Here is a 24,040-nt window from a genome sequence, read left to right as displayed (position 1 = left end):
GCCACCCAGCCCCGTGCTTGCAGCCAGCGCAGTGGGACCTCGGCTACAGCAGCGGCCACAGCTCTGCCTCCAGCTGCTCCCCGGCCTCGTACCCCTCATCACAATGAGGAATGGCCCCAGTGTTGGCAGCATGTGCTCAGCCAGGGTCGCCACACCTCCTCTGCAGGATGGGGTCCCCTGTGGCAACGGCTCCATTATGGGTCTGGGGGAGTCCTGCTGCCAGCAGGACTGCAGAGGGAACGTCTCTGTGTCTATCCTGCCACAGTCGTGGGGAAAGAGCTTGGAAGGGGAGATGGAGGGACAAAGGGCTCACAGGAAGCTCCCCTTTGGTAGCTGCCTCGTACCCATAGGGCAAGGAAGAGGCTGAAGAGTGGCCGAGGTACCCGGGAGCAGAGGGGACGTGGGTAGTCCCTGCTTTCCCCGTGCCTCGCCAGGACGCGCTGCTCTGTGCCCGAGAGCGACTCCGAGGGGCGGCTGCAGCCGGTCCTGGTCCCGGGGCGGCCGTGGGACACGGGGCGGAGAGAGACGGGGACCCTGCAGGGGAGGGCCGCGGTGTTGGCCCTGTGCCGGGCTCCGTCCCGGCGGCTGCGGCAGCCGTGCAGCGGAGCCGCCGGGAGAGCGGAGCAGTTCGGGGGTGCGGGGTTCCGGAGTGGCTGTACCCGACCCGTGGGACGTCCCCGCCTCAAAGGCTGCGGGCTGGGAGTCGGGGCTGCTCGGTGCGGGCCGGGGTGGGGGGCGGCCCCGGACACGGGCAGTGCGCGGGGCGGGCCGGGGAGGAGGGAGCGGCTCAGCGCAGCTCGGCACAGCCCGGCTCCTCAGCGCTCGGACGGACGGACGGAGTCTCTCTCGCCGCCGCGTACCCGAGGGAACGAGAGAGGTACGGCCGGGGCTGCCGGAGGGCGCGGAGAGAGACCCGTCAGGGAGGGGAGCGGGGGAGTGGGCGCGCCGGGCCGGAGCGCAGGGCAGTGCGGGGGTGGCGGCGCGGGGCGGGTGCCGATACCGCCGACGGGGAGCGGGGCCGTCCCGCTTGGGTGCGCTCTGCGGGGCGCGGGCGGGGGGGCCGCGCGGTAGAGGTTCGCGGTTCGCACGGAGCGCTGTGCGGGAAGGACGCGGCCGGGAGCGCGGAGTGAGACGCGAAGTGCGGTTCGGTTGCCGGCGGGGAATGAATGGGGCCGCGGGGGCTGCGTACAGTGCACGACGTGTCCGTACCGCCTCAGAGCTCCGGATGTCAGCGCACGTCTGCGCGGGGCGGTGAGATGGACTTTCCCTGTCTGTGGTTGTAAGGAGAGCGCCTCGTGTCCGCTGCAGAAAGCTCGCTTTGTGTGCTGTGCCGGCAGCAGTGGATGGGGGAACTGTGTAATGTTTTAGTTGTGCGTCCGTGTCTGGCAGGGTGAGAGGATTTATGTCACGCAGACTGCGTGCGCCTTGCATGTGCTTGCTGGGAAGGGATGCCCAGAGGATCCAGCGGGTCAGAGGGTGCCGCGTGTATCCTTGAGAGCGTCCCTGGCTTCAGGATGCTTGTTTGCTGAGCTGCGGCTTACAAAGGGCAGCAGAAAGACAGACTTGACACGAAGTTGGAATCTGATGTGGCCCTTGGCAGAGAGGATGGATGGATGGAGAGATGTGAGGTGTGAGGGCTGGGGGGCCTGGGTCAGGTGGTGGTTGTACTGCATCCTCCCAGCCGTCCTCCTGTGCAGAACCAGACTTCTCTCTCACAGTAGCTCTGAGCCAGCTGTCCCCCAGCTTACTGCTTGCTCCCCAGCAACTCCACATTCCTCTGATATCTCCCCCTCCTGCCTGCCCCTGAGGAACCCAGGGGAGCCCAGAACAGAGCAGGCAGAGCAGGAGGCCCTGCTGTGTCCCGAGGAAACAGGGTGGTATTGGGAACTGTGAGGATCCGTCATGCCCTGACTTAGAGGGTGACAGCAGAGTGGGGGACATCAGGAAGTCCAGAGAGCTCAGAGTTGGAGGGGAAGGGAGGTGCAGCCCCAAATGCACCAGAGTGCTCTATCCCCAGCTGAGGCTGTCCTCATCACTGCTTGGGCGTCACTGCAGGCTGCTGAGCAGGGGGTGTCATGGACCTCTGCTTCAGCCCCCCTGGACTGCTGCAGTGTGGGAGGATGATGGAGGCCTTCCAGGCAGCCAGGATTGCGAAAGGGCTGGCGCAGAAAGCCAGGCTCTGAGGCCCCGGGAGATGGGGAGGGAGCAGAACCCGGTGCCTGAACCATGAGACCCACCAGACCTTCTGCTGCCCCATTGCTGGGGATATGACCCCTGGCTCCCAGAGATGCCCCAGAGTGGCCCTGGAAGAGTGTGATCATGTCACCTCTCGACCTCTCAGGGAAAGATAAACAGAGGGAGCTGCTTTCTCCTTCTGCTGACGGGTGTCCCAGGTGGTCAGTCATCTCTGAGCCCTCCCAGGCCATAAGGGCCTGCTTTGCTCTATCTGCCCATGCATGTTGCAGGCCTCCTGCGCAGCACTGCTGAGTCCCTGTTCTGCAGAAGTGATGTGCACCTGGCTGCTGGCACGAACACATAGCCAATACATTGAGCTGCTGGGAGATCTGCTCCAGCTGCCCCTTCTCGAGCCTGTTTCACTGATGGGTGCTGGATGGCACATCCTTGGGGCCAGCATCCCCCCTGCTCAGCCCCCCTCCCCGCTCCCCCTCCATTATCACTGTCTCCTAGCTCTCCCCCATGGCACAGCTAAGGCCCTGGAGGAGGCAGCCCCTGTGCCAGGGGAGTGGAGCAATGAGGGCAGCAGGCTGACTGGCTGCAGGATGCAGTTCCTACGAAGGTGGTGGGGGAATGGGAGCCCTCGTTGTCCGCTGGGAAGAGCAGAGTGGTGGGGCTGTTTGGGAGCAGACCAAGCACTGCTGCACCACAGGGACACTGCGGTGGGGCAGGGGATGCGGAGTGCCCCAGGCCTGAGCTCTGTTGTGCTCTCAGGTGCCCACTGCCAGCCCCAGCCCTGTGTCCTCCAGGAGGTGACAGAGGCCCAGCACACACCTGGCTGGGACATTCCTGAGGTTTCCTGGGCAGGCACAAGGACCAGGGCTGCTCTCTGGCTCCGTGGATGTATCTGCTGAGGGGAGCCTGCTTTGCCCAATGGGATGTGTCTGAGCCCCATCTGTGTGCTGGGGGATGGCAGAAGTGCTCTGCACAGCCCCTCAGAGAGGGGATCTGCAACCACAGCCTGGATACGGCGTGAGAAGTGCTGTGGTCCTGCACAGACCTCACCGGGGCGTTTCCTCGGGCAGTGGGATGTGTGGCAGCAGCTGAGTGGGGTTCAAGTAGAAAGATGGAGGGTTTTGTACAGATTCAGGAGCAACTGAAGCACTGTGAAGAAGACAAATCCACAGAGAGCTGCTGAATGCAAGGGCTGGGCTGTCTGAGCTGTGGGTGCAGAGCAGGGCAACACAGGTATCTGTCCCAGGGCAGCACCAGCTGGGTGTGAGGGTGTGGGCTGGGGGTGTTTACTGTGGGCTGGCATTGCTGCACGGCTCCGTCCTTAACTGGCTGTGTCAGTGTATGGCTGGGGATGTTGGCCATGGGCTGGCAGCCCTGCATGTGCTGGTGGTTCTTTCCTGTCCGTAGCAGTGTACCAAGCCCTGTGGTCATGGTGACTGTGGCTGTGGGCACGGGATGGTTTCTGTGGCCACACAAACACTGAGTGTTTTCCCCGGTGTGGTGTTCTGGTCTCTGCCTGCACGCTTTGTTCCTGACTGAAGGCTGTTCAGTGTTCCTTCTGGCTGAGGGCAGCGATGCGGCTGTATCAGCCCACCCAGGTCTGCATCCATCGCAGCTCTGCACACTTTTCCCATTTGCATCTTTGCAGAACTGAGAGAGGACATCTTTCCTCTTCCGGACAAAGTTCTGCATTGGAAAAGCATGTGATCCCCTTCAGACCCCCACTGATGGTGACTTCCCAGCTGCAGCCGCATTTTAGTTCCAGCAGGTGATCGGTTTTAATCCAGTCAGTGGAAGGTGCACTGATTTTGTTGAGTGCTAATTATTCATTAAAAGGTCATGCAGGATGAATCAAATGCCTTCCAGTCTCTGCCTGTTTTATCAACACAGTTACTCCAATTAACCAGACCTGTGATCTCATAAAAGGTCACAGCAGCTTTGTGACATGGGCCATTTCTGCAGGATTGTAGAGATTGGCATTAATTATACTGCTGCCCTTCGGTGTTATGTTGGCCCCACTGCAAAGCAGCCTGCTGTCAGCACCAGCAGAGTTCGCCTCTCGTTCAGTGCAAGGGCAGGTGGGGTTTTGGTCTCCGTGCCCATTTCAGTGTGTGCCGTCTCGACCGGTAGTGCTGAAATGGGCGCTTTTTGGTTGGCACGTGCATGCGACATGGTGCAGTTCTGCAGATTTACACTGCTATACTTGGGAGGGTCGGCGTGTCCCCTCTGATCCGTGGGCAGAATAAGAAACGCTTTATTGCCGCCGTGCGGTGTTAAACGCGTCCCCTCCCTGCCCGCACCCGGCAAACCTCGGGCGCCTTCCCCGAGCGGGCCGGGCCGGCCCTCGGCTCTGCCCTCCTGCCTTAAGGCTGATTAAAAGGTTCAGCAAAGCATTTCCCTGCTGCCTGCCCGCAAAGTCGCTTCCCGCTGGGCCGCGCTTTGTTCTCGCAGTACCAGAGCAGGCAGCACCGCCAATCCCGGGTCTCACGGGGTACTGCCCCCCTCTGCCCCCCATCCCCCCGGCGCCGTCCCCGTCAGCGCAGTGCGTCCCCCACGGCCCGGGCCGTGACAGAGGACAGCGGGGCCGGAGCTGATGTGAGCGCCCCGCAGGGGTTGGCGTCGGCCCGCCGCGACGGCTGAGCTGCGGAGCGCCGAACGCGCCCGGGGCCGGAGCGGTGTACAGAGAAATGTTTGCAGCGTCGTTTGTCGCCGGGGCCGATGCAGGAATGCCGCATCTCCCGCGGGTATCTGGGGAGCTGCAGCCGTTATTGAAAGGCTGAAGAAAATGCCTCCCAGGTGCAGCGCGCCGCGGTTGCTGCGCTGCTGACAGCGGGTGGGAGCGCGGCTTGGCAGCCCTTCGCCACCGGCAGCTCCGTGAGGGCTGCACGGCTTGCGGTGCCCCGAGCTCCCTGGGCTGCCCCGCTCCTGGTCCAGCGTCTCCGCTGCTGCAGCGGTGCCCCTCCTTTTCCCGCTGCCTCTCCCTTGGGTGACGCGCGCTGTTGGGCACTGCTGCCATCGCTGACCCTCAGTGCGGGTGGTGCGACCCGGCAGAGCGCTGCCACTTCGGTAGCAGAGCGGCCGCGTTCAGGGGATGAGAGACGCAGGGGGGGGGGCACCGGGCAGCGACCCTCAGCTGCAGCTCTGGGGCTGTGGGTGGGCGAGGGCAGAGGCTGGCCCTGGCTGGGGCTGTGCAGGTGTGCTGGCACTGAGCAGAGCTGCATGCTGAGCGGGTGTTTCAGCGCGGCGCGGCTCCCCTGCACACCCTGATGCCATCTCCCCTGCAGGGCCATGGGACGCTGCGGCACGAGGGCATGGCAGGAGCTGCTGGTGCTGCTGGGCGGGCTGTGGATGTGGGGGAGTGGCGCGCAGCCCACCCCTCCCAGCCCCACGAGCAGCTCTGTGCCCCCTCTGAAGTTCCGTCTGGCTGGGTATCCCCGCAAGCACAACGAGGGCCGGATTGAGGTCTTCTACAATGAGGAGTGGGGCACCATCTGCGACGATGACTTCACGCTGTCCAACGCGCAGGTGCTGTGCCGGCAGCTTGGCTTCGTGGGGGCCACCGGCTGGGCCCACAGTGCCAAGTATGGCAAAGGAGTTGGTAAGATGGGGGGGTGCAGCCCCAGGCTGTGGGTCTATGCATGCAGCGCTGGAGCCAAGCAGGGTTCTTTCTGTACAGTGCCTGGCAGCATGAATGTGCCTGCGTGTGCGCCTGCATGCATGTGTGTGTGCAGAGCGGAACAGGAACCTCTACGTGTATGTGTGTGTATGTGTGTATCCATCCCATGCTCATGGAGGCTGTGTGTGTACCGCATTGTGGGGCTCTCTGGGTGCTGTGGGTGGCTGCAGGGCTGTGCTTGTGAGGGTGTGTGCAGTGGTGCAGCACGCTGAGTGCAGATGAGGTTCCGTACAGTCCCCTGGCTGCACGTGAGTTCTGTGTCTGCTGGAAACTCCCTCCTGCTGCCTCCACCCTCAGGCCTTCTTTTTTTTGTGTGTGCCTGGCCCCAGCTTTGTGCTGCCCCAGTCCATGTCCCCACACTGCCATGTGTGGCGGTATCTCCTCTGCTCTGGGGGCTGCTGCGTGGTCTCTGTCCCCCCTCACCCCATCCCTGGTGTGCGGCAGGGCGGATCTGGTTGGACAACGTGAACTGTGCGGGGAATGAGAAGAGCATCAGGGACTGCAAACACCGGGGCTGGGGGAACAGCGACTGCAGCCACGAGGAGGATGCGGGCGTCATCTGCAAGGATGAGCGCATCCCAGGCTTCAAAGACTCCAACGTCATCGAGGTGAGGGGGCTGCAGACAGCTCGCCCTGCTGTGGAGGGACAGCAGCTATTTCCTGCTGTGCTCCCAGAGATGTGCCCTGGGACCAGGGTTGTGTGGGATGGAGTTGGGCACTCGGATTCTCAGTGCCATTGGAGGTTTCCTGCGGGGCTGTGGGACCTGCCTGTCCCTGCTCCTCACCAGGGATGGAGGACCTCTTCTGTGGGACACCCTGGGGAGGGGCTGGCAGAGTGCTGGGTGCCGGGTGCCGAGGCTGACGTGCCTTGCAGACGGAGCAGAGCCACGTGGAGGAGGTCCGTCTGCGCGCGGTGGTGTCGGGGGCACAGCGGCGGCTGCCAGTGACAGAGGGCATCGTGGAGGTGCGCTACAAGGATGGCTGGGCACAGATCTGCGATGAGGGCTGGGACAGCAAGAACAGCCGCGTCATCTGCGGCATGATGGGCTTCCCCACTGAGAAGAAGGTGAACAGGAACTTCTACAAGTAAGTGGGGCTGGCTGGGAGCCTGTGGGGCTGGGGATGGAGGAGCGCTTCTGGGGCACAGCGGGCTGTGCTATTCAGCATCCCCCCACCCTGCCCGAGTCCCACAGGCCATGTGGGCACTGCTAACCCAGCTGGGGGCCACAGCACAGCTGGGAGTTGTGGCTGTTGGTCTTCCCTATACATCACTGCCCAAGATGGCAGGTTTTGGTCCCTGGCAGTTGTGCACTCCCACGTTTCCCTCTGGTGGGGAGTGTGGGGAACCCTGTGCTGAGGGGCGGTTTGTGCTGAGCTGGGCAGAGACGCTGCCGCAGCACCACTGCCCGATGTCCTGGGGTTTGGCCATGAGTGTGCAGCCCTGGGCATAGCTGTGGGTGTGCTGCGCAGTGTGTGGCTGTGGCTGTGCTGCCCGCAGTGTGGGTCAGTGCTGTGTGCACTACTGACAGTGCAGCCACGGTGTTGCCCCGCAGGCGGCTGAAGCGTGCAGCCAGGACGAGGGGCCGGAGCATGAGGCCAGGCGGGAGGTAAGGGGCTGCGACTGAGCCCTGCTGCACCCTGGGCAGAGCTGGGCTGTCCTGTCCCACCATTCTCTGCTGTCTGAGTGGATCCTGCAAAGGTGGATCTGCTTGGAACAGATCAAGGGCCTGGGCTGTGCTGAGCGGGATGACTCCATCCTGGTGGGACCTGTCTGGCCCACACGGTCCCTTGTCCCCTTGAAGAGATGCTCTTTTCCCAGGCCGGTCATTCCCTAGGCAGAGCAGCCTCATCCCATGCACTGGGCAGGTGCTGGAGATGCAGGGTCCCAGTGGAAGGCATAGAGAAGGCTGGAGCACCCTGTGCTGCGCCCTATGGGGACAGGGAGGCCTTGGGAAGGAGCTATCTCTGCAGAAAGCTGCAGTGGGGAAGCTGGAAATGCTGCGTACCTCCTATTCCTCATGAGCTGAGCTCACATGGAGGATAGGAGCTTGCTCAGCAGTGCTGGTGATGCTGGCATGGTGTGGCAGCCCTTGTCCCAGGATCCGCATCTGCCTGGGATCTCTTTCACTATCATTTTGCTGCCATTCTGCATGACCCAGGGACAGTGTAGCTGCCCTTTTCCTCTGGCCCTGAACTGCTACTGCCAGATTTGCTGTGATGCTGCCCAGCTCTGTGTCACCAGCACTGCTCCTGCAGCTCTGCCTGTGCTGTTGATGGAAACCCAGGGGGATCTGGGATCAGGGACCATGGGGTCTCCTCAAGCTCTCATCAGTCTCCTTTGCTGCAACCTGCTGTTTTTCCTTTGGCTGGTTGGTGCCCATTGTGTGGGCATTTCCCACGTGGGTAAAGTACAGCACCACGGTCTGCCTGGCACAGGAGCAGCTTTGGGCTGATCTCAGACTGTGGGGTCACGAAGTAATCCCAGCTGGGAGGGACCTCAGGGTTCTGGTCTTTGTGCAGTTGGCTTCTGAAAACCTCTGAGGACGGAGATCTCACAGTCCTGTGGCCTCTGCTGCAATGCTGAGTGACACTCACTAGGAAAATGTTCTCCTTGCATCTAATGTGATCCTTTCCTTGCAAATCACACCCGCTTCCTCTTGTGCACCTCTGACAGCTGTGCAGAGCTCCCTGGCAGCCCCGTGTCAGTGCAGGTCAGGGCTGCCCGTGCCCCACAGCCAAACTGTCTCCAGTTATTCCTCCTCATAGCAGTACTGCGCCCACCTCTCCCAGCCCTGTCTGTCCCTGTGCCCTCTGCAGATGTCCTTCTGTATGGGGGCACAGGATCCAGCTGTGGTCCCATGAGTGCTGATGGGAGCTGATGTCCTCCAGCCGTTCCTGTGACTCAGGTTCCTGGCTGCCCGTGCAGTGCCCTGGGGCTGTGCAGGCTGACATAGACCAGCCATGGGGGTGGCTGTGCCTGATCCCTGGTCTCTGGGTGCTGTCCATCCCCTGCCCCATTCTGGGGCTCTGCTTCCCTGGTCCCTGGAGCTGTGGTTTTGCTCAGCATCTCAGGGCAAAGACAAAGCGTCTGTGCAGGGGCTGTGCCACTATCACACTTTTTTCCTGCTGAGCTTGCTGGGTGTGCTGCTCCCCTTGGAGCACACAGTGACATTGCCTGCAGTCCAGATGAGGATAGAGGCATATCTCACTTGCACCCAACAGATCAAATTGTTGCGCTGTTGTTTGATCTTCTGCTGTGTGCCAAAGCAGCACAGGATGTTGCTGCATCTGTCACAGTTTCCTGGTGAGATGTGGGCAGGAAACTGCATCGCTGCTGTGGAGAACAGTTGTGTCACATTGCTGGCAGCAGATGATGCTTTGTATCCACACATGACGTGAAGGGGAGTGCGTGAGGCTCCCTGGTGGCCCGCTCGGTCTGGGCCACCTTCACGGTTGTTTTCTGTTTTCCAGGCTGGCCTCCAAATCTCAGCCTAAACAAAAGCGCAGGGAGGACGTAGGGTCCAGGAAGAGGTAAATGGCTCCAGTGGAGAGCCTGAGTGCCAGGATCCCAGCTCAGCACTGCCAAAGCCGTGTGTGTCCCTGCACTGCTGGGACGTGGGGAATGGAGCAGGCAGGGGTGGGATCCCAGGGGCAGGGACCGTACAGCTGCAGGCAGGTGACACCTCTGCTCTGCTGGCTGTTGCTCAGGCTCTGGTCTCTCCTTGCAGGCTGTTTGCGGAGCGGCAGCAGCTCAACTACCGCCTGCACTCAGTGTCCTGCACAGGGACAGAGGTGCACATCTCCATGTGCACGTTCCAGTTCTACCGGGGCAACTCCTCAGCAGCCTGCAGCACTGGCATGCCCGCTGTTGTCAGCTGCCTGCCCGGGCCCCTCTTTGCTACCAGCAGCACCCAGAAGAAGAAGCAGCGCCAGCAGCAGCAGAGCCAGGTGAGCCTTGGCTGGGTCCTGCGGTGGTCCACAGCTGCTGCCGCCCTACGCAGGGCTTTGTCCCCCAGTCCCCTCAGTTGGCTGAGGGTGAGGGTGCAGGGAACCCATAGGGCAGGAGGTGGGGATGGTGTCCTGTCCCTAAATGTCACTCAGTCACGGCAGCTGCCTCTGTGCTGTGCTAAGTGTGCAGTGCCATGCTGTGCTGCACCATGTGCTGCGCTGTGCTGCACCGTGCCATGCTGTACAGCACCGTGCTGCACTGTGCCGTGCCATGTTGTGCCCTGACCCTTCTGCCCCACAGCCGCGGATCCGGCTGAAGGGCGGTGCCAAGGCCGGGGAGGGCCGTGTCGAGGTGCTGAAGAACAATGAGTGGGGCACAATCTGCGATGACCGCTGGAATCTGCTGTCTGCCAGTGTGGTGTGCCGAGAGCTGGGCTTTGGCAGTGCCAAGGAAGCCCTCACTGGGGCACGCATGGGCCAAGGTGAGAGCGCTGTGGCAGAGGGGCCGGGCACTGCCTTCAGCCCACTGTGCTGCACGTGCCCTGTGGGCACCTGGATGCAGGGTGTGGGTTTTGCCCTGAGCATCTCCAGGGCCGGGGCTGCTGGGCCAGTCTGCCCCTGCTGGCAGCTGGGAAGGGCAGGGCTGGGCTGTGGGGATGGGATGGTTACAGCATCCCCATGCAGCTGGCACTGAGCTTTGCTGTCCCTCTGCAGGGATGGGGCCCATCCACCTGAATGAGGTGCAGTGCCTGGGCACTGAGAAGTCCCTCTGGAGCTGCCCGTTCAAGAACATCACGCAGGAGGACTGCAAGCACACAGAGGACGCGGCCGTGCGCTGCAACATCCCCTACATGGGCTACGAGAACCTGGTATGTGCTATGGGGGGGACTGCACGTCTGCAGGGGGACTGAGGGATGGCAGTGGTGTCTGTGGCACTTAAAGAGCACGGGGACCCATGGGACCCAATGTCGGACGCCCCCTGCAGTACCATTTTGCCTCCCTTGTTTCCCCCTGGTTTGGGACAAGGGCCGCCCTGGGGGGTTGGGGCTCTCGGGGGTCCCACGCTGCCCTGTGAGGAGGGAGGATGGGAGAGGGCTCTGGGGCTCAGCAGCACCCTCACACTGTGCAGCTCTGCCTGCTGGTGCCACATCCGCAACCGAAGCACCCCAAAAAAATTGCTGTGAGAGATTTTTTGGGGACCGCCGATGAAATGAGCAAACAGATACGCACCTTTCTGCGTGCTGCTCTCATCTCATCCGCTTCGGGCTTCTAACCGTTCTAACAGTGCCGGGTCTGTCCTTCCATGGATGGGAATGCCATTCCAAATGAATCTTTCTGCCCGCTTTGGGCAATGCTGCTGCACCGGGGCGCCGCTTGCGGTGACGCCGCTGCAGCCGCTGCGTCTCTCCGCAGATTCGGCTGAGCGGGGGCCGCAGCCGCTTCGAGGGGCGCGTGGAGGTGGCGGTGGGGGCTGCAGAAGGGGACGAGCCGCGCTGGGGCCTGGTGTGCGGCGAAGGCTGGGGTACGCTGGAGGCGATGGTCGCCTGTCGCCAGCTGGGGCTGGGATTCGCTAACCACGGCTTACAAGTAGGTGCCAGAGCCAGCACGGCCGGGCAGGCGAAACAGCAGCACCATGGCTCTGCGGGGACGGGGATGCGGGGGGGACGGCGGTGCGGGGTGGTGTGGGGCAGTGTGGGGTGCTGACGGCCCCAGGGCTTCCTGCAGATCCGCCTGGCTGGGGGGAGGACAGAGTTCGAGGGCCGCGTGGAGGTGAAGCGCGGCAGTAAGTGGGGCACTGTGTGCAGCGACGGCTGGACCACCAAGGAGGCGATGGTGGTCTGTCGCCAGCTGGGCCTGGGCTACTCCCTGCACGCGGTGACGGTAGGTGCGGTGCGGTGCGGTGTGGTGGCCCTCGTGCTTCCCTGACAGCCACGGGGCGATGGGATGTGGCTGATACATGCCGTGAGATGGGGTCGCTGTGGGTGTGTGGGTGCACAGGCTGGGGGTACTGCAGCATGCATGGCGTCCTGCCCGGCCTTCTCCCCCACCCCAGGAGACGTGGTACTGGGATGCCAGCAACGTGACAGAAATGGTGCTGAGTGGTGTGAAGTGCGCTGGCCATGAGCTGTCCCTGAGCCACTGCCAGCACCACGGCAGCAGCCTGAACTGCAGGAACACGGGAACGCGCTTCGCTGCCGGTGTCATCTGCTCTGAAAGTGAGCAACCGCGGGGGCTGCGGGCAGTGGTGGCTGCAGGCGCTGGGGCTGTGGGCCCAGGGGCTGCAGACGGAGAGCCTGTAAGCAACGGGGGCTGCGGGTGGTGGGGCCGTGGGCTCCATTTTTGCCCCACTGGTGGGACGGCTGTGCACTGCGCTGCCTGGGGTGGCCATCCAGCCCTGAGCCGCCATCTCTCCCCAGCTGCCTCTGACCTGCTGCTGCACGCCCCGCTGGTGCAGGAGACGGCATACATCGAGGACCGCCCGCTGCACATGCTGTACTGCGCCGCCGAGGAGAATTGTCTGTCCAGCTCAGCCCGCCACGCCAACTGGCCTTACGGGCACCGCCGTCTGCTCCGCTTCTCCTCCCAGATCCACAACAACGGCCGCGCTGACTTTCGCCCCAAGGCTGGGCGGCACTCCTGGGTCTGGCACGAGTGTCACCGGTGCGTGCGTGGCATGGGCAGGGACAGGGAGGAGGGTCGGGAACAGCCTGGGCTGGGTCTGATGGTGCTGGGCTGGGCTTGGTGAGGGCGACATCGGCTGAGGGTGATGTTGCTGGATGAGAGCAGTGCCACGGGGTGAGGGTGATGCTGGGTCACAGTGGCACTGTGCAAGGCACGGAGCCTGGGTGAGGGCCCTGATGCTGTTCTCCCCAGTTTGGCTCAGGGCTTCCCCTGGAGGAGTGGTGCTGAGGCTGGGCTGCAGGCTTCGCCCTGGGGAAGACTCCCCTGCCCGGGCTGCCCGACTGGGGACAGCCGTATCCCATCCCTGGGTGAGGCTGAGCTCTGCCTCGGCCTTGCTGCACTGTGTCCAAGCAGGGGCTATGCAGACCTTCCTGAGCGGTGGGGATGGGCACGTGGCTCTGTGGGTTCCCTCCATCATCCCCTCCGTCCCTCTGCCTTCCCTGAGGGGCTGGCTCTAGGGCAGCGGGCGCTGTGGGCTCTCTCGCAGGCACTATCACAGCATGGACATCTTCACCCACTACGACATCCTGACTCCCAACGGCACCAAGGTGGCTGAGGGCCACAAAGCCAGCTTCTGCCTTGAGGACACCGAGTGTGAGGAAGGTAGGACTGTGAGGCTGTGGGGCACGACGAAGCTCTGGGTCCCCGCTGCATCCCCCCGTGCGGGGGCTGTAGTAGGGACAAGCCGCGTTCTCTTCCTGCCTGCAGATGTGGCCAAGCGGTACGAGTGTGCCAACTTTGGGGAGCAGGGCATCACAGTGGGCTGCTGGGACCTGTACCGGCACGACATCGACTGCCAGTGGATTGACATCACTGACGTCAAGCCAGGCAACTACATCCTGCAGGTGCTGCAGCTGTGCCCCTGGCCTCTCACACCCTTAGTGGTAATGCGTGGGATGTGCTGAGAGTGCACGGAGTGGGCTGTGTCCCTGGGGCTGGGCAGGCTCTGGAGCTCGCCTCTGCCCCATGGTCCTCAGCATGCTCGGCCCCCTTCGGACAGGGTGCACAGCCCCAGGAGCTACAGCACGGGGAGACAGCGCCTGCCCTGGTGCCTGGAGACATGCAGGGCTGTGCAACCCACTCATGCTTGCCCCACAGGTTGTGATCAATCCCAACTTTGAGGTGGCAGAGAGCGACTTCACCAACAACGCCATGAAATGCAACTGCAAGTACGACGGGCACCGCATCTGGGTGCACAGCTGTCACATCGGTAACGCCTGCGGACGCGGCACAGGCTGGGGCACACCGGGGCTGGGAATAATTAGGGCCATGGGCAGGGAGTGGGGTTGAGCAGGCTGTGGGGTGTGGGCAGGTGCAGAGGAGGGAGCTGAGGCTGCTGGGGGCAAACAGAGGTGGTGGCAAGACAGCACCAGAGCCACAGTTCTCATCCTATCGCACAGGTGATGCGCTCAGCGAGGAGGCCAGCAAGCGCTTCGAGCAGTACCCGGGGCAGCTGAACAACCAGATCTCATAGGGCCCGGGCCCAGGGAGACGCCATCTCCCTCTTCCACCCTGCCTGCAGGAGGAAGCTGCTGTGGGGCTGACAGGGGCTCACACAGCCCCACCACAGCCTGCACTGCACTAGGGACTGCCCAGGACTCACTGCTGGGGCTGGGGGCCCTGAGCACCACACCTCCAGCCCTCGACCACTGGCCAGACGCTGCAGCCCGGCTCAGGCTGCAGCACAAGGGTACGATCCAGGGAGGCCCCACTACCCCAGCTGTGCCTCTCCTGCTCCCCAGCCCCAGTTCCTCTCACCTCGCTCCACCTTCTCTGGGGCTCTGCCCTCCTCCGGCAGCAGGACCCCATCCAGGGACCCCCATCCCTGCTCAGGGCCGGCTGCCCTCGTGCCCCAGCAGCCCCATTTCCAGACAGTGTGGCTGCCCTGCACAGCAGTGCTGCCATCGGCTGCCCGGCAGCAGTGCCCACACCCATGTCTTAGTTGTAATTTTATTTTCTTTATAAAGATGTCAGTTCTATATCCGGCTGGTTCCTCTCTAGGGTGGGAGGAAGAGCAAGGGAAGAGCAACCCTTCCAACTCTTTGAGAGGGCAGATAACAGCAAGACAAGGGGAAACGGTTTTAAGTTGAGGGAGGGAAGATCTAAGTTGGATGTCAGGGGTAAGTTCTTTACAGAGAGAGTGGTGAGGTGCTGGAACAGCTGCCCAGAGAGGCTGTGGATGACCCATCCATCCCTGGAGGTGTTCAGTGCCAGGTTGGATGGGGCCCTGGGCAGCCTGGGCTGGAATTAAATGTGGAGGTTGGTGGCCCTGCCTGTGGCGGGGGGGGTTGGAGCTTCATGATCCTCGAGGTCCCTTCCAACCCAACCATTCTGTGGTTCGGTGAAGGGGGCATGGCCCAGCGGGGCTGCTTTGCACGGGGTAGAGGAGCTGCCCCTCTGCAGGGCAGAGGAAGGGGCTGCAGGGCCCAGAGATGCCCCAGAGCAGCCCTTGGGACTGTGGGAGGCCCACAGCACTGGGAGCAGACGGGGTCAGCCTGGCTCAACCCCGACACAGTGAAGCACAGGATGCCCCGCGCCAGATGCAACACAGATGTTATGCAGCAGGAATCCCAAGCGGTGCGACCTCCCGCCAGCCCCACGGGGCGCAGGGACTGCAGCTCCGCGCTGCCTCCACTGGGAGCAACCCCACAGGGGCTGGCGTGGGGGGAACAAAGCCCCACTGAGCCAGCGAGACTGGGCAGATGTGGGGTACGGGATTCAGGCAAGTGGGGGCCACCTCCGTTCCCGCAGCCCTCATCCCTCAGCCAGACCCTCTGGCCCCGTCTGCAGAGAGCAGCACGGAGAAGCAGCTCGGGCAGGGCAGGACTGGCTGCGGCCCTGGAAAGCGCTGCGGTCAGCACAGCCGGAGCAGCTATGCGAGAAACGTCCCAGCTATTTCCCCTGTGCTGCCGCCCCTCCCGCGGCCGGGCTCTGCCGGCGAACAAATTCCAGTGGCGAGGCCAGAGCCAGCCTGAAAGGAGCCCTGTTCTGTTCTCCGGCCGGCAGGAGGGGAATGCCGGGAGCGGCGCTCAGAGCTGCCCTCCGCCGCAGCCCCCCAAGGAACCGCGCTTCTTTCATCTCCAAAAAACACCAGGGGAGGGCAAAAGCCCCTCCACGGGCACGTCCCGGCCGTTGCTCGCATTCCTGCCGCTGGAGCGAAGCGCTACACGGCCCCGGGGCAGCACCGCTCCCCGCTCCCCGCCTCCCGCGGCCGCTGGCAGAGCGCTGGGGCTGGAGCGGAGCGGGGCTCTTCCAGGAAAGCAAGGACAGCCCGAGCTGCTCCTTCTGCTCCCTCTCAGCACAGCTCTTGGCCGCCAGCTGCAGAGGACGGGGAGAGAGCAAGGAAGGCAGCGGGGAAGGGCCCGGCGGGTCCCCAGGGATGCCTCTGTGCGTGGGAGCGCAGTGCTCTGGCGCTGACAGACAAGCTGGGGGAGGGATGGGGGCGGGAGAGACAGACGGCGCCAGTGCAGCGTGCACAGCCCTCACAGGTCCTCCTGCACCTCTGGCCGGCCGTGCGCTGCCCCTGCCAGGTCCTAGGTTGGCTCAGCCATGACGCTGAAGATCCTCCCCGTGTGACCCAGGGAGCTGCGTTCAGAGTGCAGACGCGGACACTGGCACTGGCACTGGTGTGCTCGCTCCACGTGGAAGTGATTCGACCCAGAGGACATCAGCCAACTCCCAGAAGCCTCCTGGGGGCAGCCAGGGCAGCGAGCTCTGACTAGGAGCAGCTCAGCCTGCACAGGGAGGCAGGGATGGCTCTCCCCAAGAAGCCCTGCCCATCGCAGCTCCAGGGCCGCTCTCACCTGCAGAAGTGCCCCCAGGAGCCACGCATTATGGATGAAGGAATCAGACCACAGCCCATGTATGGGTGCCGAGGAGGTGACAGGACACCTCTCCCCTAGCACTAAGGAGACACTGCTCCTCCCAGCTGCAGAATGGCAGTAGGAGCAGGTTCACACAGCCCAGCTACTCCCAGGTCACACTCAGGACACCGTGTGCCACGGAAAGGAGGCCACACGGCACCTAGAAAAGTGCTTTATTTGAGCAAGGAGGGGAGTGGTTTCACACTGAGTCTGCCCCAGTGCCGTGCCCCCTGCCTGGCCCCTCCAGGCCCTCGCAAGCTCCCAGTCTCTCCCCGATGGGCACACAGATGTGCCTCAGTCCTGCGTCCCCGGCTCCTGGCCAGAGCAGTCAGCCAGCAGACAGAGCGGTCTGCACTGCAGCACAACTACTCTGTGACCTCAGGGACAACGCTCACCAGCAACGTGTCATAGCTGCGCCGCACCAACAGGGCCAAGCTCTGCTGAGTCCTCACTGCCTCGTACACATCCTCTGCACGGCGCGTTGCCTGGCCATTAATCTCCAGCACGACGTCGCCTGCCTTCAGCCCTGCCCTGAGGGGAGAAGAAGGAAAGAAATTCATGGCAAGTGAAGCAGACGCTTGTCTGCGGCTTCGTCTTCCAGGAAGGAAGGAGAGCCAGGCACTTCAGGAAGCTGGGGCTGTTGTGCCAGGCATTCCTTCAGCTCCACAGGTAGCTTGTGCAAAGGGATGCCAAGCCTAAGCATGTTCCACCAGTCAGCTCCTGATGCGGACTGCCTGTTCTGCAGGCCCCAACCCCTGCTGCTCTGCAGCAAAACCCTCAGAGCTAAACCCAGCCCACCCTGTGTACTTGCTCTCCCACCCCGAGGCACAGGGCAGCACTTACTGATGGGCCGGGGAACCGATGATCACTTTGTGGATTAGCACTCCATAGGAGACGTCAGGGAAGCTGGGGTCACGCAGCTTCAGCTCAGCTAGGATGCTGCAGAGTGAAAATGAGCACCATGGTACTGAGCTGGGAAGCAGAGCAGGGCTCCCACCCAGCCAGGACCACTCCTGGAGAAAATGCTGCAGAACTTCCTCCCGTGCCTCTGCACAAGTGACCGGCTGCAAACCCCGGGGTCACTCGAATGCCACCACCTTCCTGACAAAAACTAATCCTGGCTGTGCTAGGGAGAACTGCAAACTACCAGCACTGCTGCCAGCTGGATCCCAGCTGCTGGTGATGCACTTCCCGTGTCTGAGCAGCCCCACATCAGACAGCTCTCCTAGTATCAGATTTGCACCTCCTGTCCTGAAGTTTCACTTCCCTCTTCTGTGGGTAGGTCACAGAAGAAAAGTTATGTCCTTTTGTTTCTGCTAGAAATGTCAAGCAGAAGTATACCTACATCTCTCTACTGGAGTCTAGACTAAACAACCCCAGTTCCTGCAGAATCCCCACAGATGAGGTTTTCTAGCCCTAGCTCTCAATTCTGCACCTCTCTCTGCTCCTTTCTGGATTCTCTCCAACACATCCAGCACTGGATACAACACTGCAGCTGGATCTCACAATTGTGCATAATGTAAACAGCCTCTGCACCAGTTTGGATCCACTGTAACCCCAGGAAATACAGCACCCAGCTCCTTGCTCCCCCCTGGTTACGGCTCCTTGCTTTGCAGAAGTCCCTGCTGAACTGCACAGTACTTTTTTCCACTGAGCTTTGCAAGCTGCCATCTCTTCTTGATGTCACAGTATTGCAGCACAGATGAGGTTGGAAGGGAGCTGGTCCCACACCAGCCAGAGCAGGCTGCCCAAGACTGTCCATGCTGGTGCTGAGTATCTCCAAGGCCAGAGACTCACAACCCCACTGGCTGCAGGGTTTGACCACTCTCACAGTTAAGAACAGCGGTTTGTTGTATTCATTTGGAATCTCACACATTTCAGTTTGTTGCCCGTTGTCCTGTCAGTGGGCACTGCTGATAGGACTATCAGGGCTACTGCTGACAGGAGCTGCACGTTTACTATGACTGACCTGCTTCTTCCCTTCACTCACTAACACAGAACCATACATGCCCTTACACAGTCTCTGTACAAACACAGTAACTGCCTCCCAGTTCCCGAGCAGCTACTGTGGAAAAGCTTCCCCCCAGTTTTAGTGCTGAGCATGACGTTGTGCAGCCTGGGCAATTGCTGGGGCCAGGTGTCCCCACTGCATCCCCTCCCCACCTCATGCCCACCCTCAGCCCACTCCCTGTGGGGAGCACTATGAGAATCAGTGAAAGCCTGGACACTGCGTAAGCACTTCTCAGCCACAGTTAAAACATTGATATGTTATGTTATGGGGAAATGGTTTTAAGTTGAAGGAGGGAAGATTGAGGTTGGATATCAGGGGGAAGTTCTTTACAGAGAGAGTGGTGAGGTGCTGGAACAGCTGCCTGGAGAGGCTGTGGATGACCCATCCATCCCTGAAGGTGTTCAGTGCCAGGTTGGATGGGGCCCTGGGCAGCCTGGGCTGGTATTAAATGGGAAGGTTGGTGGCCCTGCCTGTGGCGGGGGGGGGTTGGAGCTTCATCATCCTTGAGGTCCCTTCCAACCCAACCACTCTGTGATTCTGTGATTCTGTTATCAACACTGTTTTGGTCACAAATCCAAAACACAATACCATACAAGACACTACAAAAGAAATGATCTCCATCCCAGCCAGCCCCCGTACACAGGTCACTCAGCCCTAGGGCACACCTGCAGACACTGTGCAGGTGAGACTGTGCCTCCTGCTGCTCCTCAGCATGTGACAAGCAGTAAGGTTTTGTTCCTGATAGGTTTGTCACTTGCTCTTTTGAATCCTACAACATCAGCAAGTCCTATCACACACAGCATGAAGAAGCAACCCACGTGCTTTAATGTTTCCCTGGTAACAGTCCTCACCAGCACTGCATCTGTTTCATGTAGAACTCATTTTCAACAACCGGTATCTCTGTTTTCAAAGCCCTTTACTCAGTCTCCACCTACTGCATGCTGTAATGCAGGACAGTGGGATCTCAAGCCTTCCTCAACTCTGTACTAATATTTCAGAAGACATTTCCCAGCTTCTTCCTCTCCTCCCTAAAGAGCCGTCTGAATCTCTCTAACAACTCTTCATGGGCAAAAATAGCATGCCTATATGGGCTCTGTTTTCTGATGAGAACGCCTGCCTCTGGCTTCAGTTCTGTTCGTATTGGTGGACCTGAACCTCCACCACTGCCCGATTTCCACGCCACGACCTCATGCAGCGGGCTGCCCTGTCTGCTGCGCAGGCGCCAGCGACAGCTCCAATGGTGAGCACGAGCACCATCTGCTGGGCCTGCCTGCGGTGCTGGCAGTGCTCCCAGCTCACCCTGCTGCCCTGAAATCCGAGGTGCAGTGCAGCTCCTCCCGTCTGTGTACCAACAAGAAGCCAGGACTGCTCGTGGCATCCAGTCCAGAAACTCAACCAACCACACAGGAGCCACCAGGCACATCACAGCCCTGGAATATGTTTCTGCCAGGCACACGGCAGCCACCAACCCCAGCAACATACTGAGCCCCAGGAATCTCTTGAGAGCTGCTCAGGCATGATACCTTTGAAAAGGAAGGCTGCTCACAGAGGTGAGACTGCAGGTCCACCACTCCTCAAAAAGTTGTGCTTGCTGCACCTACGAGACCGTAGGCAGCTAACTGTGTAAAGCAGTGGCAATTCTGTCCAAGGGCTTGCAGAGCTCTTTGTAGGCCTGACCAGGGCTGCCCAGCACTCAGCAAGGCACATCTAACACAGCACACAGGGCACCTGCCCCAGGGCACTGGGTTTGGCTCGTGTGTCTTGGAGGCCAGCAAAACCTAAGCAAGCAGTCTGGCTGCAATCCTCTTTGCTAACCAGAGCATTTCTGCAGATACGGAGGAAATAAAGTACTTTTCCCAGGCTACAGACAGGAGGGTGAAGAGTCTCAGGCCTGCAAGTCATCTCCTTCGCATTTTCCAGTGCTGTCCTGCTCAGCACCACCATTTTTTTCCATAGGCAGCACCCAACCTTCCTCCTGCCAGCCAGGAGCCTCACGGCACTGAGAGGCAGCAGTGCTGTGTGCCCACACAGCCCACTCTGCAACTTGCCCACCTCCTTCCCCAGCAGCCAACTCTCCTGCAGACAAATGTGCACTTTCTTGTTCTGAAGGTTCCATATTCTGCCACTATTTCAGCATCACAGCAGTTCACCTGCCAGCCCAATCCTCCCAAAGAGTACCATTTACACAGATTTTACACCAAAACTTTAAGTTGGCACAACATATATCTGTTAACTGCACAACATGTCTGGTGGCTCTTTGTTCAGGCTGTGTTGCAAGGCCTCTTTATGGAACTCATAATGAAATCAGACACTGATGTGGCAGATTTAGGGACTTTTTATCTGCTTGTACATTCTGCCACAAACACAGAAATTTGCAAGCTTCTGACTTACCCCAGACACAACTGAAGGGTCTGAATGCAAAATCAGCAAAGAGATTTTTGGATGTGAATACTCAATCTTGTGAAGGCAATCCTCTCAAAAACTCCCAACAAGACAGGACCTCAGAGCACATACCTGGGTGTGAGAGTCAGCATCATCACCCCGATGTAACGGCGCTTCGTCTCCGCGTTGCCAAACCAGGAGCCTGTGGGCAGAAAGGACCTCTAACAACAATGCTGAAAACAGACGCATGCTCAGAAAAGCACAGGGCTGAGCCAACAAATCACAAAGCCAACACTCCTCCAGGCAGTGATTCTGAGTCCCTACCTACAGAAAATTTCAGTTTCATTTGCTGGCTTTATAGGTTTCATAGGCCTTTTCTTGGTTTAAGATATTGCTGTTTTGCTTGAGAACGTCATTCCATGCTGTCAACGTGAGAACCAGACAGCAAGAATCTGCATTAAGCAAATTATCACAAACACAAAGGAGCAAAAACAAGGCAGAGTTCTTGGAAAGTCTGAAAGTCTTTATCTGTGGCAGACGGGCATATGGATTTCCCATGGCAAAGGGGCTCATGGCTTCATGCCCAGTGGGAGAATCTTCCTATTCACCAAAGGTTCTTCCTCTTGCTATGTTTGCCCACCTCTCTAAAGAAGTGCAGGGAGCTCAGCTATGCCCACAGCTTCTTCCCTCTTTCATCACCCTCCTTCTGGCCTCCTTCCCCAACACCTGAACAGAGAGGCATCCAACTCACTTTTGCGCTCTTCCTCCTTCTGCAGGAACTTTCGCAGTCGGTCTGAGGGGATGGCAAAGGAGATGCCTGACGTCACCTTCATGGTGTTCACCCCAATCACTTCGCCATCCTGCATGGAAAAGGGCAGTGTGTTCTGCAACCTGTGCTTTTATGGAACTGTGCAAAACCTAAAGCCTGCGCAGCCATCCCCTCCAAGGCAGTCTGACCCTGCTGAGGCTGGGCAGGGACGAGTCCCACCAAGCAGAGCTCTCACCCCATGCCAATTCCTCGATCCCACCCTTCAATATGCCCAGAGCACACAGTTCCCCCTTTCCTCCTGACAGCTGAGGATGCCTGCACAGTGCTCCCACTGAGGGCACTCAGCCCCAGGAGAAAAGGCCCACTGGGATGCAGGCAGGAGAACTTACCAAGTTGACGAGGGGACCACCAGAGTTCCCAAACTGAAACAGCAGAGAGAGCAGCAATGAGGCCATGAAAGCAAACCTCAAACACTGACCCACAGCAAGGAGGCAGAGCCCAGAGAACAGGACTCGGGCTGAGAAACACCAGATCACCAACCAGAAACACCCTTCTCCCAGCCTGCTGTGCCCAGCTTCCCCAGAGCTCACAGCACCCAGAGCCCTTCCCCAGAGCAGCGGCGGGACGAGGCGTCAGCCCACCGAGCGCCCTTACATCGATAGCGGCGTCTGTCTGGATGTACTCCATGTCAGAGGCAGCCAGGCCCAGCTCCCGGCTGCCGCGCTGCGCCGAGCTGACGATGCCAGAGGTGATGGTGTTCTGCAAGGCAAAGGGGCTGCCCATGGCCACCACGAACTCTCCCTGCCGCACCTCAGAGGAGCGCCCGAGGGGCAGCGTGGGCAGCGGGTGCTGGAAGAGAGGAACTGTGTAAGCAGAAGGCAGGCGAGGAAGGGAGCCCTCCCGCGCAGCAGCACGCACCTTAGGCTTGATCCTGATGGTGGCGATGTCTGCGACCTGGTCCACGTCCTGCACCACGGCGTCGTACTGCTCCCCGCTGGCCAGCTTCACCCGCACGCGCCGCCGGTTTGCCACCACGTGCGCGTTGGTCACAATGAGCCCATCAGGAGACACCAGGAACCCCGAGCCGTTGGAGATGGGCACCTCGCGGCCTGAGAACGGGTGCCTGCAAGGTGGGCAAAGGTCACAGGAGGGCGTGGAGACCCGGAGGGGACCGGCGGGGATGAGGGAGGCCAGGGCAGCGGGCAGCTGCATGGTTCAGCCCGGTGGGCCGGACAGCAGCGGGCGACTGTGAGGACATGCCCGGGTGACAGCAGGACGCGGGAGCTCCTTCACAGCCCCGTGATGGTGTTCACCTCAAGAGCCTGCACAACTGTGCACACAATGCGGCAGCAAGCAGGAGGAATCCATGGGCAATGGCAAAAGTGTCACCCCATGAGGACTACAGAGGTGCCCTGGGAAGCACACACTAACAGAGAGCTGCAACGGATGCTGCAGTCTTCAGGAAAGACAAGCACAGACCAATGGAAGGATGTAACCCAAACATACAGAGCTTTGCTGTGGGGACCAAAGGGGGCGAGCTGATGTCCCTGTGAGCCCACCAATGGCCTTTAAAAAGTCCGAACGGCTCAGGGTGGCTCCCAGCTGCCAAAAGAGGCATTAAACCGACCTGTAAGGACATCGAGACCAAAGTGCCGGCCAGTTTCACCCTGCCTTTGGGAACGTCCTGGGGCAAACACTGCAGGAAAGCACTTCCAGGCACACAGTATCCGGGTACCGCCCGTTATAACCTTAGGGCTCCCAGCCGTGCCCCGCTGTGCCCACGTGGGTGACATTCAGGCCGACCGTAATGCAGGCTGAGCGGCAGCGCTGCGGCACCGCCGGGCTGCTGGAAGCCCCGGGCGCAACGACGGCCACAGAGCCGCGCTGGAGGGCCGGGGGAAGCTGAGGGCGCGGGGCGGCCCCCGGGCTGCGGCGGGCCGGACGTACCTGCCCACGATCTCCACGTAGACCAGGGCGGGCGCCGTCTTCTCCACGACGTCGGCGATGAAGTTGAATGCGGCGCGGGGCGAGCCGGGCGGCGGGGCGGGCGGGACGGGCACGGCGGCGCGCAGCGAGGGACGGCGGCCTTCCCGGGCCCACAGCAGCACCAGCGCCGCCGCCCCGGCGCCCAGAGCCGCGGCCAGCAGCCGGCGCCCGGCGGGAGGGGCGGGGGAAGGCGGAGGGGGCGGCGGCGGCGGCGGGCGGGGGGCGGCGACGGCCACGCACATCGCCCGGCCCCAGCGCGTCGCGCCCGGCGGAGCGCGCACCCACCGCGCCAGTGCCGCCATAGCGCGGTGCCGCGGGGCGCGCCGGGAGCTGTAGGCGCGGAAGTGACTGCAGGAGCGGGAGTGGCGGTAGTGCCTTTAGGTGCTGTGGTCGCGGTCGGTTCGGGCCCGCCGGGAGGCGCGGGGCGCGCTGGGAGCCGCCGTCCCCCGACGCCGCCGGTGCGGGCGGAGCACGCCGCGCTCGCAGTCCCGCAGCCGCGGCTGAGCGCAGGGCGGCGGCGCGGTGCCTGCCGG

The 24,040-nt window shown here is 61.3% G+C and overlaps 2 protein-coding genes across 11 annotated transcripts; one reads left to right on the top strand and one right to left on the bottom strand.

Annotated features, from left to right (window-relative positions):
* Positions 1–799: 799 nt before the first annotated feature.
* On the top strand, positions 800–14,475 carry LOXL3 (lysyl oxidase like 3). 8 transcript variants are annotated; one of them, XM_015301292.4, is made up of 16 exons: positions 800–877; positions 5,475–5,788; positions 6,311–6,474; positions 6,741–6,952; positions 7,420–7,473; positions 9,338–9,397; positions 9,595–9,814; positions 10,116–10,296; positions 10,529–10,683; positions 11,228–11,401; positions 11,868–12,030; positions 12,232–12,475; positions 12,984–13,099; positions 13,205–13,341; positions 13,595–13,706; positions 13,897–14,475. In XM_015301292.4, the coding sequence occupies exons 2-16, from the start codon at positions 5,479–5,481 to the stop codon at positions 13,968–13,970; spliced, it is 2,376 nt and encodes a 791-aa protein (XP_015156778.2). In that variant the 5' UTR covers positions 800–877; positions 5,475–5,478; the 3' UTR covers positions 13,971–14,475. The 8 variants fall into 8 exon arrangements, with proteins under 8 accessions (XP_015156778.2, XP_015156774.3, XP_015156773.2 ...); XM_015301288.4 differs by lacking the exon at positions 11,228–11,401 and adding an exon at positions 11,540–11,695 and having other exon boundaries at positions 800–1,251; XM_015301287.4 differs by having other exon boundaries at positions 800–1,251.
* Positions 14,476–16,473: 1,998 nt separating this feature from the next.
* HTRA2 (HtrA serine peptidase 2) lies at positions 16,474–24,035 on the bottom strand. Of its 3 annotated transcripts, XM_423666.8 has the most exons (8): positions 23,469–24,035; positions 22,440–22,644; positions 22,176–22,370; positions 21,911–21,943; positions 21,504–21,612; positions 20,885–20,954; positions 17,203–17,298; positions 16,474–16,890 (listed from the first exon to the last, which is right to left on the bottom strand). In XM_423666.8, the coding sequence occupies exons 1-8, from the start codon at positions 23,807–23,809 to the stop codon at positions 16,725–16,727; spliced, it is 1,215 nt and encodes a 404-aa protein (XP_423666.5). In that variant the 5' UTR covers positions 23,810–24,035; the 3' UTR covers positions 16,474–16,724. The 3 variants fall into 3 exon arrangements, with proteins under 3 accessions (XP_423666.5, XP_015156780.2, XP_015156781.2); XM_015301294.4 differs by having other exon boundaries at positions 22,176–22,644; XM_015301295.4 differs by lacking the exon at positions 21,911–21,943.
* Between the last annotated feature and the right edge of the window lie 5 nt (positions 24,036–24,040).

Source organism: Gallus gallus, chromosome 4 (assembly GCF_016699485.2).
Source record: "Gallus gallus isolate bGalGal1 chromosome 4, bGalGal1.mat.broiler.GRCg7b, whole genome shotgun sequence".
Classification (NCBI taxonomy): domain Eukaryota; kingdom Metazoa; phylum Chordata; class Aves; order Galliformes; family Phasianidae; genus Gallus; species Gallus gallus.
The sequence above is the reverse complement of the archived record's forward strand: the minus strand, read 5'-3'. Positions and strand labels throughout refer to the sequence as shown.

What these genes read in the sequence shown, in the direction of transcription:
- LOXL3 (XM_015301287.4), top strand. Translation starts at nt 1,163, where the DNA reads ATGAATGGGGCCGCGGGGGCTGCGTACAGTGCACGACGTGTCCGTACC. An exon ending in TCGCTAACCACGGCTTACAA is followed by an intron (nt 11,402 to 11,867) that starts GTAGGTGCCAGA and finishes CCCCCACCCCAG; the next exon opens with GAGACGTGGTACTGGGATGC. An exon ending in GTCTGGCACGAGTGTCACCG is followed by an intron (nt 12,476 to 12,983) that starts GTGCGTGCGTGG and finishes GCTCTCTCGCAG; the next exon opens with GCACTATCACAGCATGGACA.
- HTRA2 (XM_015301294.4), bottom strand. Translation starts at nt 23,809, where the DNA reads ATGGCGGCACTGGCGCGGTGGGTGCGCGCTCCGCCGGGCGCGACGCGC. An exon ending in GAAGGAGGAAGAGCGCAAAA is followed by an intron (nt 20,955 to 21,503) that starts GTGAGTTGGATG and finishes TTCTGCCCACAG; the next exon opens with GCTCCTGGTTTGGCAACGCG. An exon ending in ATGCTGACTCTCACACCCAG is followed by an intron (nt 17,299 to 20,884) that starts GTATGTGCTCTG and finishes TTCACTCTGCAG; the next exon opens with CATCCTAGCTGAGCTGAAGC.